The sequence below is a fragment of the Engystomops pustulosus genome, chromosome 7 (assembly GCF_040894005.1).
Source record: "Engystomops pustulosus chromosome 7, aEngPut4.maternal, whole genome shotgun sequence".
NCBI lineage: Eukaryota > Metazoa > Chordata > Amphibia > Anura > Leptodactylidae > Engystomops > Engystomops pustulosus.
Genome location: NC_092417.1, coordinates 57,060,800 through 57,075,258, shown reverse-complemented (window position 1 = coordinate 57,075,258; position 14,459 = coordinate 57,060,800). Strand labels below are relative to the sequence as shown.

Genomic DNA, 14,459 nt, shown 5'->3' with positions numbered 1-14,459 from the left:
AATCCAAGTTTGCATCGACTTGTGGTCAAGAACAGATGGCTTGAAATTCTCCATCAGGACAGCAGAATTGAAGGTTCCACATTTTCATACTTTGGTGTAAGGAGCTGTGTGAGGTGTCATTTTTTGTGGCAGGAGACATTTTAGTGCTATTAATGTGGGAGCTATGACATTTTGATCACTATTTATTAAATGTTTTATATGTTGCAAAATGGCAAAAAAGTGGTGTCTCAGACATTTGGGCGCTATTTTCCGTTTTAGGGATTTGGGACATGTCAATACCAACATGCTTACATGTTTATAATTTCATTTGTTTATTTTTTATCATTTCTAGGGCACTGGGGGTCACTTCTAGCTTTTTTAATTTTAGACTTTTTTTTTTACTATTTTTCAGACCCCGCTAGGATACTTTAACCTTATGGTGTCTGATCAATCCCACCATATACAGCCAGAAGAAGAAGGTGAACTCCGGCGGACCCGTAGTGGATGCGATCTTAGTGAATAGTGGCATAGTGCATTATCATCAGATAATGCACTTTCGATGAACTCCAAGAAAGGGGTGAATAAATGTGCCCCATAGTGTCTCCATTTAGTGACCTCTCTTCCGATGTACAAAGTTTATCTAATAAATATCACAAATGTCAGTGTTAGAGATAATACATTGACATCACCAACAACATCAAAAATATTCAATAATCATGTATATCCATATCTAATAACAATTACATCTCATTCCAAATATACAGAACTATCTAGACACGGAAGGATATTCCTGTGATCACTGGTAACCTGGTAATCCCTATGTATACAGAAAAATAGTAATACTATTGGGCACATTTACGCCCAATATCCTGCATGTGTCTTTTCCCTGCTCAGGTCCGCTGGAGTTCACCTTCTTCTTCCTGGTGTATGTAAGTGCATTGTCTTGCGACACAATTGTAAAGTTAAATCCCGTACTCAGTCTGAAACACCCCCCCCCCCCCTCCAGTGCAGCGGCGCCCAAATCTGATCGCGTGCAACATAATCCCAGTGCAAAGCCCTGTTAAATACCTGTCAAACCTGCCCAAATCCCGAAAAACCCTGACCAGTCCGATGAAAGTGCGATCCGCGACCCTTAATGAATAAGGCCCAAAGAGTGTTGCAAATAGCTCAACATCAGACTGTACAATGTCAACAATAGCTCAACATCAGACTGTACAATGTCCCATACAACATAGCAGACAATAAAACATTTCATTTGTCTCCGATCTTCCCTATTAGAGGGACTACTGTATGGGCCATCCAACCGCAAATGCACGCTTACCATGGAGTCTGTAGGAGAGTCCCAGCTTCAGCTGTCAGTATTGCTGACTGTCAAGGGGATCACCATAATGAGATAAATGGTAATTATCCAAAACAGAATAAACAGAAAATGTATTATAGACATACACTCACCGGCCACTTTATTAGGTACACCAATCACATGGCGGCAACTCAGTGCATTTAGGCATGTAGACATGGTCAAGACAATCTCCTGCAGTTCAAACCGAGCATCAGTATGGGGAAGAAAGGTTATTTGAGTGCCTTTGAACGTGGCATGGTTGTTGGTGCCAGAAGGGCTGGTCTGAGTATTTCAGAAACTGCTGATCTACTGGGATTTTCACGCACAACCATCTCTAGGGTTTACAGAGAATGGTCCGAAAAAGAAAAAACATCCAGTGAGCGGCAGTTCTGTGGGCGGAAATGCCTTGTTGATGCCAGAGGAGAATGGGCAGACTGGTTCGAGCTGATAGAAAGGCAACAGTGACTCGTCGCCACCCGTTACAACCAAGGTAGGCAGAAGAGCATCTCTGAACGCACAGTATGTCGAACTTTGAGGCAGATGGGCTACAGCAGCAGAAGACCACACCGGGTGCCACTCCTTTCAGCTAAGAACAGGAAACTGAGGCTACAATTTGCACAAGCTCATCGAAATTGGACAGTAGAAGATTGGAAAAACGTTGCCTGGTCTGATGAGTCTCGATTTCTGCTGCGACATTCGGATGGTAGGGTCAGAATTTGGCGTCAACAACATGAAAGCATGGATCCATCCTGCTTTGTATCAATGGTTCAGGCTGGTGGTGGTGGTGTCATGGTGTGGGGAATATTTTCTTGGCACTCTTTGGGCCCCTTGGTACCAATTGAGCATCGTTGCAACGCCACAGCCTACCTGAGTATTGTTGCTGACCATGTCCATCCCTTTATGACCACAATGTACCCAACATCTGATGGCTACGCCATGTCATAAAGCTGGAATCATCTCAGACTGGTTTCTTGAACATGACAATGAGTTCACTGTACTCAAATGGCCTCCACAGTCACCAGATCTCAATCCAATAGAGCATCTTTGGGATGTGGTGGAACGGGAGATTCCCATCATGGATGTGCAGCCGACAAATCTGCGGCAACTGTGTGATGCCATCATGTCAATATGGACCAAAATCTCTGAGGAATGCTTCCAGCACCTTGTTGAATCTATGCCACGAAGAATTGAGGCAGTTCTGAAGGCAAAAGGGGGTCCAACCCGTTACCAGCATGGTGTACCTAATAAAGTGGCCGGTGAGTGTATAATGGCAAAACATAGTAACATCAATAGAAGTACAAGCTGTTTAATTACGAAAGGGGGAATCGGATTGAACTTCTAAAATTATAAACCAAATTAAGTTTCCATAGTAACCCCTTACCCACATATGTCATGCATTCAGTAAAACTACCCAATTCCTTTGACTTGGTATTAACCACAGGTTTCTGCAGATAGTGATGGCGAACCTTTTAGAGACTGAGTGCCCAAACTACAACCAAAATCCACTTATTTACCGTGAAGTGCCAACATGGAATTTTAAACAGTAACTTATTGCTCTCTGTTCTTTCACATCTTTCAATTGTATCAGCGGTCTGAGGCCACCAGTTCAAAGAATGAGGGCAAATTCAGATTATCATTGTTGCTTCTCTCCAGGGTCTCTCTATAAAGGAAGAATGGTCGGGTCCAGCAGGATGACCTCCAAAGATAGTGCAATTCTGTCAAAATCTTCTCACTTTTCCCGCAGCTCCAGCCAACGAAGTGTCGAATAGCACTGAGAGCAGCATCTCTTAATTTGCCTGGGACTGCAGGAAGATTCAGTGAACTCTGTCCTGGGGTCATGGCCTGAGTGCCCATAGAAAGGGCTCTGAGTGCCACTTCTCGCACATGTGCCATAGGTTCACCACCACTGCCCTAAGTCCTGTGTAGGGGTATCCAAGTACATTTAGAAATTTAGCTATCAAATGAGGACACCTCCTGGTTACGAAATAGCCTATTGGGTAAAACCTCCATGTCCAAGTCGGATGTAAACTGAAAACATATCAGACCTATTTGATCAGGGATCATCCTCAGGTCCAGCCATTGAGTTGTCACTACAGACATCAAGGGGAATTAGCACAAGGAGACTCCAATAAAAAGGCCCAAAGTTGAAACCCTTCTAAAGCTTGGAGTCCTATGATGTCCCTTAAACGACACCTGCCATCAGGTCTCTGTCACTAGTCATGTTACCACTACATGTTGGAGCAGCTCACAAGGATCCATCACAGCCTTTATCTAGACAATGCATACATTAATCACTGTAAATCTTTTCTGTATTATGTAAATGAGTCTGGGCACATGGTCAGAGTCAGTAATGTCACCCCTGTTACCCCTCCCCTCTCCTCCCCCTGCTCATGTCTGTGTGTAATGTATAGTAAAGCATTGCTAGTGTCTGTGCTTTATCCGCTGACATCCTCTGTTCTCCCATACACATGTGTGAGACACAGACATCAGCTACACAAGTACCTGACATGATCTGCTATACACATGGCTGCCTGGGGCTGTTGTATCTCTTATACACACACAGGCAGCAGGGGGCGCCAGCACCAGGAAGCACATGGAGGAGCCATTACACCATTATACCTCACACCATTACCATATACCTGTCAGTCAAGCACTGGGGGGTGTGGCTGTGCCTCCCACTAATGAATAAGCTGGACAGCTTGAATATGCTAATGACTCATTGGACATCTCACAGGTCATTTGCATACAGCTTTAGGACCTCATTGCTTAAGTTTACAGGCATGTAGAGGGACAATGAAGGGATAGAGACAATGGTTTCTAATGGCAGTTTATGAAAATATATTTGGTTTAGGGGGTTATTTTGCCTGATGGGTTCTCTTTAAGCTGAGCACCAAGATATTGGTACTTTGTACAGCTGAAAAATAAGATAAAGAATAACCATAGAAAATTGTGCTGTTGATGTAAGTGAAAAACATGAAGATATTATAAATATCTAGGATTGATTATTTCCATAACTTAAGTGTTTTCCCAACTAAAAAATATTCCTCTAGTCATGTTATACATATATATATATACATGACGTGGAAATAATCAATCCTAGTTATCATACCATATTCTCTCCATAGAACAAGGTAGAATACTAGAAAATTCCTGCCATCCTGAACTCCCTATTTAGATCTTTTGGTTCAAGGGCAAGGGTGTCAAACTCGTAGATCCATTTAAGCTCTAACTTTTTCAAGTCTTTTTCCCTGTCTCCCTGAACCGAAAGGTCTGAATAGGGACTTCAGGATGGCAGGAATTGTCTAGCATTCTACTTTGTTCTCTTGATAGATAATTCACTGGTATGACAACTAGGATTGATTATTTCAGTAACGTGTTTTCCCAACTAAACAATATTCCTCATGTTAGTCATATACACCAACCAGTATAATAATTTTATGATTATTTATCTTGTACACTTTTATGTTTTAGAATAAAATCTGTATGTAATAAATGGCATATAACAGTGGTGGCGAACCTATGGCACGCGTGCCAGACAGGGCACGCAGAGCCCTCTCTGCTGGCACGCATGCCATCGTCCTCCACCGTGTGTGTTTTACTAATGGAGCTCCGGCCAGACCAGAAGCTGCTGCTACGTGCTGGAGCTCCAGTGCTTCTCTGTGCATCGGGGTGGCAGAGCAGAGAGCACTCTCTGCTCCGCTACACACAGCAGAGAGCACTCTCTGCTCCGCTACACACAGCAGCCCTCCGGAGACCAACTACACACAGCAGCCCTCCGGAGACCAGCTACACACAGCAGCCCTCCGGAGACCAGCTACACACTGCAGCCCTCCGGAGACCAGCTACACACTGCAGCCCTCCGGAGACCAGCTACACACAGCAGCCCTCTGGAGACCAGCTACACACAGCAGCCCTCTGGAGACCAGCTACACACAGCAGCCCTCCGGAGACCAGCTACACACTGCAGCCCTCCGGAGACCAGCTACACACTGCAGCCCTCCGGAGACCAGCTACACACTGCAGCCCTCCGGAGACCAGCTACACACTGCAGCCCTCCGGAGACCAGCTACACATTGCAGGCTGCAGCTGACCTGTTCTGATGGGTCACTGCCTCCCTCTTTGCTACCTCCTCCTGAATGACCTTTAGCACAGGAAGAAGAGATGGAGCAGACTGCAGGCCAGGAGTGTACAGCACGCAGGCAGCTGTCTGAAGATAAGAGGATGCAGTCCCTCACTATGAGGAGGGGAGGTCAGGTACTCTAGTATAAGCAGCAACTAAAGTGTTAAACAGTTGCCTTTAGTGTTTTAGTGTGCCCTCCACCCCACAACACCCATTTTGTCCCAGAGAGATCTTGCCAAACAGGAGTCCCCAATCCCCTCAGTGCCCTGCTATGGTAGTTTGTTTTATTTTACCAGATTTGACTTGGACCTCATTAAGTCACCTTTCTTGTCACATCCAGTCCCTGCCCCTGTATCCCTCTCACTCTGCTCCCCTGCAGCGCTGCTTTCACCTTCTATATCTCCTAAATTACACCTAAATTCTTGTGATTGAGAATAACGCATGTGTTATTGCCACAATTGAACACACTCTGAGGTCTAATGGTGCAGTCACATGTACAGCTTTGATTTAGTTTAGAATAAAAGTGAATAATAACTGAATAAAAGTGCCTGGGAAGCGCCACGGCTCTATTGTATATGAGCAGCAGAATTAGTATCTCTTACATTATGCCAAATCTTCACACATGGCACAAATATTTATAACTAAATGGCGATAATGTTCAATATTAGCAATAAAATAAATTACTGTATGGTGGTAATATTAAGCATGATGCTATTTATGTTGTTGTAATAGTGGTGGTAAACATGTGGCAGTATTATTTGGCCCTTATGTAGGTAATATTGGTCTAAATTACCATGTTGGCACTTTGCGGTAGATAAGTGGGTTTTGGCTTGCAGTTTGGGCACTCGATCGCTAAAAGGTTCGCCATCACTGGCATATAAGAATCCATTGTGCAGGACTGCACACTGCTGAATACTCCTTCTAGCTAACTGCAATTTTTACTTCTGCCAACAGATGGAAGCCTCTAGTAACACAAAACTGGATTCTGTGACTGTGTTTTTAAATCTGTATATTCCCGTCTTCAATACTCCACCCTCTGTCTCCCTCTAAATATGTGTATTTTCAAACCAGCCAGTGGGGTTATACCTCTAAGCACATTTTAGCACATGGATAGTAGATTCAATATGAATAGGAATCATGAAAACAAACGGCTCCAGAAAGCATACAGGTTTTTTTTCATGACCAACACTATTTGAATCCATTACAATTGGCTACAGTCACATCTCTTGCCTTTACCTAATCTTTATTCTAATGTTACCGTGCTATGGTACGGCGGGCACCGGTCGTGTGAATCCAGCCTTAGGCCCCTTCCACACTTGCGTTGCAGATCACGTCAGAGTTTGATCAGGGTGCGATCAGGGTTTGGTCAGTGAAAAACGCACATTTTTCATGAGAGTGCAATCAGTTTTCAGTCAGAGTTTGTTCAGTGTCTCAGTTTTTCATGCGCGTTTTCAATGCAATTTCAATGCGTTTTTCACACGCAGATAATTTGCGTGAAAGGACTCAGGACTGAGATTTATCTTTTCTATGGCAATTGATGCATGAAAAATGCATTGCACTTGCAAGTGTCCCAGAGTGCAATGCGTTTTGATGCGTCTCCATGGACTTGTATGGTGCAGTTTTGACGCGCGTGACTTGCAAAAGTAGAGCATGTCGAGATTTAAACGCTCGCACGCACGCACGTGCGTGTGTGTGTGAAAAAAAAATGCAAGTGTGAAAAAGCCCATTGATTACAGTGGGTCTGAGTGCAATGCAAGTTCTGCGCGTCAAAAGCATGCGCAGAAAACGCACGTGAAAAACGCAAGAGTGAAAGGGGCCTTAGTGTTTTTCTGCACTGCGCACACTTTTCAGTGTGCCATGTGAATAGCACTGCAAATTATCTTTGGGGTAGTTAGGGCGTCTCAGGGCAAGCTAGGTGCATTTGTAGCTCCTTTTTGCGCAGTGTACATAGGGTTTTTTTCTCCCAGCGCACCCATAGGTGTACCTGTAGTTTGCCGCATACCAGCAGTGCGGCTAGTCCATGTAGTAGGGTGCACATTATCTTATTTTTCTGTGTACAATGTCTCAGAAGACAGTTGCATGCATGGTGTGCCGAGCACGTACCACGGTGAAGCTACTTCCTATATAAAGATTAATAAAGCGTTTAAACGCTTTACATCTGTTTAAGAACATAAAGAAGATAAGCACCGACCCTGACCTGGTGCACGGTATTTGCGGCTTAGAAGCCCTATTGGAAGTGGTGGGCTTCCTTTAAGATATTTGTAACAGAGAGATCTAAAATAATACCCATTTAAGACGAGGAACAAATTACCAAGGAAGCAGTCAGAAATAAGACAGGCAATAACTCGCCAAAAACAGACAGAGATAAACTATAAGATCCCTTATGAATACACAGCTTGGCTACTCCTGTTTCACAAGCCCCTGTATCACCCAGTCTGCTGCTCACTACTTCATGACTCGCATATCCAGAGACATAACACATTCACAAACATGAAGTTATCCCCAGCTACAGGACGAATCCCGTTATTGAAGTAACTATATTTCCCGCCCAAACTCAAATTACGTCATAAACGCGCGTTATTTTGAATCCTACACGCCACTGACGCGCCCCCATCATGTGAACATTTCCTTTGAAGCCTGGGCGTGTCGCCTGGGCCACTGCGCATGCGCCATATGTCACCTTATGTGCTAACTACGCAGGCGCTAGTGGGTGGAGCCGGCACCGGCTCATTCTAGTGACTCGGAAGCAGCCCCTCCTTATCAGTGGCGGCCGCCGGGATTAAGGCTCCTCCTCCTTCCAGCAAACCGTCTGTCCTCCTCGTCAGTCCAGTACCGGAAGCTAGTGACTAGCGATATCCGGTCGGAGTTAGAGCACAGGGGAGCCGGCCTGCTGTCCCCGGGCACCGTCTCATGTATAACTGCTGCCGGAGCGGTGCTGTAAGGCGGACGTAAGTGGCACCCGTTGAACGGACTGTCCTGTCTGAGGAGACTGTAAGGAGCTCAGGAGTGAGGCGCCGCTGAGGGATATCCTGACTATACAGCAGCGGCTCCGTCTGACATAGGGGCCCCTGTCACCGGAGTATCCGCAGCAGGGCTGCCACCCCCGGGAGCCGGGCACCGCGTCATCCTGTGGGACTAGGACCCTCCACATAGTCACCCCTCACCTCCGCCTCATACAGGGCCACCAGCAGCTGCTCGAACTTTTCACTATTTTTGGGACACAAGGAAGTTTGTGCCCACAGCCTGGCACCATCCGAGCAGCCATCTCCCCCTGGCACTGTGGTACACCTGCCTGCTGTCATGGACTCTCTGGGCTTCAGACAATAATATTCTGTAGAAGAACATAGCCATTACTTGCTTGGATACAACTTTTCTGGAGGACACTCTACAGTCCAAGGACCCTGTGCCAGTATCTGATACACCCAGTTCTATATTTCCATCAAGCCGTATTTAATGCTCCACCATGGGCAAGGTGCTTTCCAAGATTTTCGGCAACAAGGAGATGCGGATTCTCATGCTTGGATTGGACGCAGCTGGAAAAACCACCATTCTGTACAAACTGAAGCTGGGCCAGTCTGTCACCACCATCCCCACCGTGGGCTTCAACGTGGAGACTGTAACTTATAAGAATGTCAAATTCAATGTGTGGGATGTTGGGGGTCAGGACAAGATCCGCCCTCTATGGAGGCACTATTACACCGGGACCCAAGGGCTCATCTTCGTGGTGGACTGCGCTGACCGGGACCGCATAGACGAGGCTAGACAGGAACTTCATCGTATTATTAATGACAGGGAAATGAGGGACGCCATCATCCTAATATTTGCCAATAAGCAAGACCTTCCGGATGCCATGAAACCACACGAGATTCAGGAGAAACTTGGCCTGACGCGGATCAGGGATAGAAATTGGTATGTGCAGCCATCCTGTGCTACAAGCGGGGACGGTCTTTATGAAGGACTTACATGGTTAACATCCAACTACAAATCTTAATGACTATTATAAGATTCTTTACGGTTTTATGATATTACTTCTCTGAAGATTATATAGGAAGAGAGTAATGTCCCGGGATTATGCTGATCTCTCTGAACGTCACATTAAATTACAAAAAATGGGCTGGAATATGTTCTATAGAAATATATACTTTTTTTTGTTCTTTTTCTTGCTCTGCTTTAGGGTTCTGATCTCACAAATTCTCCAGGTATAAATGTATAGATTGCTTCAGAATCGACCTGCAAGATGTGGTGAATCCCCACTCTGCTGAGCCCCAAAGTTTAGGGTTTGAGGGTTAAACGCTACCATCTCTGCTTTCTTTTTTTCTCTCCCTGGTTTTGTTGTAGTTTCTGCATTCATACAGGGTATGTCGCTAGGTCTCTTTTCACTAGTAAACTTTACAAAATATTCTTTAAAAATCACCTGGCAGTTCTGTCTTTTATACCAAGACTGTTTTTAAGAGTTCTGCTAGCTAACATTTAGAATTTTTTATTTTTTTTTTTAAATCTATATTTAATGCTTACATGATTATTATACCTTCACATCTATTGCTGATTACTGGTGAAAAATAAATATTTAGATCCATCTGCAGAGCTGAAATCCAGATGTCGGTGATGAGTGTCGCATGCATGAGTAAGCTGAATGCTGCAAAAAAGTTTCTCCTAAATGATTTTAGCAAAGACATAACAGGAAGACTCTGACATTGACTAGTATCCAATGTCTCTTTACCTATTATGTGCTTCAGGAGATGATATATCTGGGTTTTGTATATAGAACTCCATTCACATGTAGCAATACTTTCCAATTATGCAAAGCACAAGTTTGTAATTCAATGCAAATTGCAAAGCTTTCTTTGGACGCTTGATAATGGGCCTCCTGCCTGATTTCTGTGTTCATAAGGTACTTTTACTCCAAAGCGTCTGAATCTATATGCATTTATTAATAAATACACATATTATTTCTCTACCCTCTTAGTGTACAGTACGCTTCTTTCAGGTCTGCTTCATGCATGATGAGAACAGCGCAGGTGTCCTGAATTGGACACTTCCTGTGTGATGTCAAGTGGAAATAACTCAAGAAATGTTACAGAAAAGGGGAAGATGCTACAGCTAATCTAAAGGGTTATTGTATCCTGGCCCGAGAATCCTTAAATCTGTAATGCTTGTTCTCGCTTCTATCATCAGCTGTTATTTGAATTCCCTCATTGTAGGTTCCTTCACCGTACTCTGTACGGCCTTGTTAGCTTACAGCACGTATTTATCTTAATCATGACTAATACATAGTGCGAAAAAGGTAAGTGTCCTAGTATAGGTTATTAACTGTCATTGCCATAGATGTTATTTGAACTATACAGGTAGCACAACCATAGACTCGCCGTTTTTGACAATCTGTAAGTGTTTGTCTGCTTGGACCCCAAAACATCTGGCAGTAACACAGCATTGATCGGTCCTTGAGTCGTAGACCACTCAGTGTCCTGTTTCGCAGCAGAGAGGGGGACGGGACTCCATGCATCATATGTCACTGTGGTCGGTCATTGTATGGTCTGAGATTGCTTTAGGTGTTGAATTGCTTTGAAGTTTCCATTCATATATGTAATTTATTCTGAGTAATCCAGGAAAAGACCCATTATCCTAAGCATAAGATGCGTTTAAGGAGAGAGGCCCAACCTCCTCAGAATTAAAGTACAGGCAGTCCCCGGGTTACGTACAAGATAGGGTCCGGAGGTTTGTTCTTAAGTTGAATTTGTATGTAAGTCAAAACTGTATATTTTATAATTGTAGATCCAGACAAAAAAAATTTTGGCCCCAGTGACAATTGGAGTTTAAACATTTTTTGCTGTAATGGGACCAAGGATTATCAATAAAGCTTCATTACAGACACCTTACAGATGATTATTGCAATCTGGGACTATAGTAAAGCATTCTGAAAGCTTCACCAGAGACATTCTGTCTGTAACTATGGGTTGTCTGTAAGTCGGGTGTCCTTAAGTAGGGGACCGCCTGTATATTAAAGGTTTTTTCCTGAATTCTTGTAAACTATGTAGTGATTAGTACAGGTGTAATTGGAAAATAAATTGTACTTTCTCTGGTTCCAGCGTCTTCTCTACCACCCATGTGCCAGAAGTGTTGCGGTCGTGGTGACTTCACTTGTTTTAGTTTGAGGCCACTGGCTGGAATGCATCTAGCACTAGCTCTTAAATGTTATTACTTTACATAAGAGTAAGAGTAGTTTCTGAACTTGCTGCTTCATGCTTACAAGAGTTTCTTACTCTGTAAGCTCTTTTATACTAGAACTTGTCCAGGGCTTGTCTTATGGAGCAGCCCCACCAGCACTCTGAATTGTTTGCTTATTTATCCCAGAATAAAAACCCTGAGGTTCCTCCACATATAGCAGAGGGGGAGGGCTTTCTCCAGTGTATGAGTTACAAGACTGTGACCCTTCTACCTCTCCTGTCTTGTGATGCAGAGAGCTGCTGCTGGGCGAGCTGTCACACCCTCCTCATGTCGGTTTCAGAGTGGCTTCTCTCGTTTCCTGCTGATGGAGATGACTAATAAGATGTGCTGTACACGCTATGCAGTAGACTCTATTTTCTTTTACTCAGTTTTTCTTAATCCAGGATGGAAGAAACAAACCTGATACCTCTTGATTTTTAGTTTAAGAAATATATATATTTAATTTATTATTTTTTTTTTTTTTTTTTGCAACTCATTTTCTAAATGCAAATTGGTGGCTAGATGTATTATCCTGTATATTAGTGCATCAAGCTTCTTTTTTGTTTGTTGGTCCTGCATTCAGATGCTAACGTGCTTTGAATCCCAGAGGACTGTGTATAGCAGATGTGTTGGTGTTGGCTGTGAATGTCTTGCAGGGCTACCTGCTTCTCCTAGATGCTGGCAGTCTGCAAACATTTATCATGTGCAGCTGTACAATAGTGTATATAGGGAAAGGGTGTGCTAATGTATTGATCTCCACTGAATATGTCCATGTACAATCATCCTGGGACCACTTTTGTTATGTCTCAGGCCTCATGCACACGACTGTATGGTCTTTTCTGTGTGTATGTGTATATATATGTGTGTATATATATGTGTGTATATATATATATATCCGTAAATACGGGACGTATTGCACCATATCCGTATAAAATACGGTGGGCTTGCAGATGATGGATGGATGGCTGACAGAATGCCCCTCCCCCTGGTTCTGGATACTTCAAGTATATACAGCAGCTTATGGTGCACAGCCTTATGCAGCACTCTATTTAGCCCATATTTTATATGTTCCCATTGACTTCTATGGGCCGTATGGAACGGAAATATGGTGTAAAATAGGACATGCTCTGTTTTTTTACGTCTCGCGTACGGTGGACAATACGGTCATGTACATGGATGGCCATATTGCCCATTGGAATGCATGGGGCCGAGTAGAGGGCCGTTTTTATACGGTCGTGTGCATGGGGCCTTAATCTAATTAACACTAACCGTAAGTCAAGTCAAGCTTGCTCCATTCAGTCTATCCAGCAGCCTCGTGTAAGCAAGTGGTCTGAGATTGCTTCTACATCACATATCTCTAGTGTGAGGAAAGTCTCTGGGTGAGGAAAGTTACAGCAGAAGTACAGTTTGTTCTAAAATCTACATACATGCATAAGTATATGGAGCATTGAATCATTGAGGGTCAGATTGGTAGAGGTGGTCCTGGCAATAATGGATACTACTCGGCTGTATCAAAGAACATAGTGGAGTGTCGGATAAAGAAGGGAATTGGGTCAAAAGAAAAAGCCTAAAACTATGATCTTTGGTCTGTTGGGTCGCCATTTCGGAAGTTTTGTTTGTGAGCACTAAAAGGGGCACATTTATTGCGTTTAAAGGAAATTTACCATCAAATATGAAGCTTGATAAACCAGGGACACTTGCTCATAGATCCAGGTACTGTGACTATGGTAATCTTATGTGTTATCCATGGCTTCCCCCTTCTAAAATTAACTAATATTATGCTAATCAGTCTGCAGGGCTTTGGTGGTATTACTAGAATCCCTCTATACTGTTTCACAGGTTGTTACAATGAGCATAGCATGTCTCTCCTAACCCTCTGTTCTCTCCATCCTCTTAATCTTGCAGCAGCAGGGGGAGGTGAAACCTGATCTACTCATTGTAACAGCCTGTGAAGCTACGGTACTGAGGGGCTCTAGAAACATAATTATATAACATATAGGAAGATTACCACAGCCTGAACATATTGGGCCTCATGCACGTGACCGATTGCTCTTGCAGGAGAGAGCAGGGGTGAGTGCTCCTCACCCCTCCCCTTTGCAATCCAAACAGTGGTCATGGTGCAGTGAGACAGCCTGTGCTCCCTGCACCATGACTGGGTCCCATAGATGTTGATGGGGGGTTCTCAGATCTGCCCACGAAAGTTACATTTTTATTTTAATGATGCTGTAATAATTGGAGCAGCAGTGCTATTTTTATCAGCTCCATTAGATAAAAACTTCTATGTTCCCTTTTCAAGTCAAAGGGCAGTGCTATTCCACCTACATCATTTTCAGAAAGACTAGGAGGCAGCACTATCTGTACCTATGGCACCACAGTAGCTGCTTCCATTGATTTCAGAATCATTAGAAAGCCGAATTGTCTCTGCAAGAGAACATCTGTGGGGCTGTAGGATACGCCATTACAGCAGAGACAGTATTTCTGTTTTTTATGGTCAATAATGGGTTAAGTACAACTTTTAAAAATGTGTTTCTTTAAATATGTGAGATGTGGTTACTAAAACAGAGGAAGCAGCTATTGCACAAGGCTTGAGCTCTCTGTCTGGTTGAATGAAGGTAATGAGAATGTGAATTTCTCCTGCATTCAGAAACTCCCTGTACCCTCCTGCTACTGCTGTGTGTACAAGGGCCAACCATAGCTTGTGTGTAATGTGAATGATGTCAAGTATATTTCACATTTTATTGACATGCTATGTCTGCCTTTCCAATCTGTCGCTTTAGGTAATATCTGCCTTATAGATACTACAGAATTATAGGTTGT

At 43.7% G+C, this 14,459-nt stretch overlaps 2 protein-coding genes across 4 annotated transcripts in view; one reads left to right on the top strand and one right to left on the bottom strand.

Annotated features, from left to right (window-relative positions):
• The window catches only part of LOC140069849 (uncharacterized), a 36,769-nt gene extending 28,514 nt beyond the window's left edge, over positions 1–8,255 (bottom strand). Inside the window, exon 1 of one of the 3 annotated variants that reach the window (XM_072116034.1) lies at positions 8,119–8,255. The gene's annotated coding sequence lies outside the window, so the exon portion shown is untranslated. Of the gene's footprint in view, positions 1–8,001; positions 8,095–8,118 lie in introns of those variants that run through there. The other 2 variants (XM_072116032.1, XM_072116033.1) reach the window with 2 other exon arrangements.
• Positions 8,256–8,743: 488 nt separating this feature from the next.
• ARF6 (ARF GTPase 6) lies at positions 8,744–10,395 on the top strand. The gene has a single exon (XM_072116038.1). The coding sequence runs from the start codon at positions 8,902–8,904 to the stop codon at positions 9,427–9,429; it is 528 nt and encodes a 175-aa protein (XP_071972139.1). The 5' UTR covers positions 8,744–8,901; the 3' UTR covers positions 9,430–10,395.
• Positions 10,396–14,459: the final 4,064 nt, after the last annotated feature.

What these genes read in the sequence shown, in the direction of transcription:
- ARF6 (XM_072116038.1), top strand. Translation starts at nt 8,902, where the DNA reads ATGGGCAAGGTGCTTTCCAAGATTTTCGGCAACAAGGAGATGCGGATT.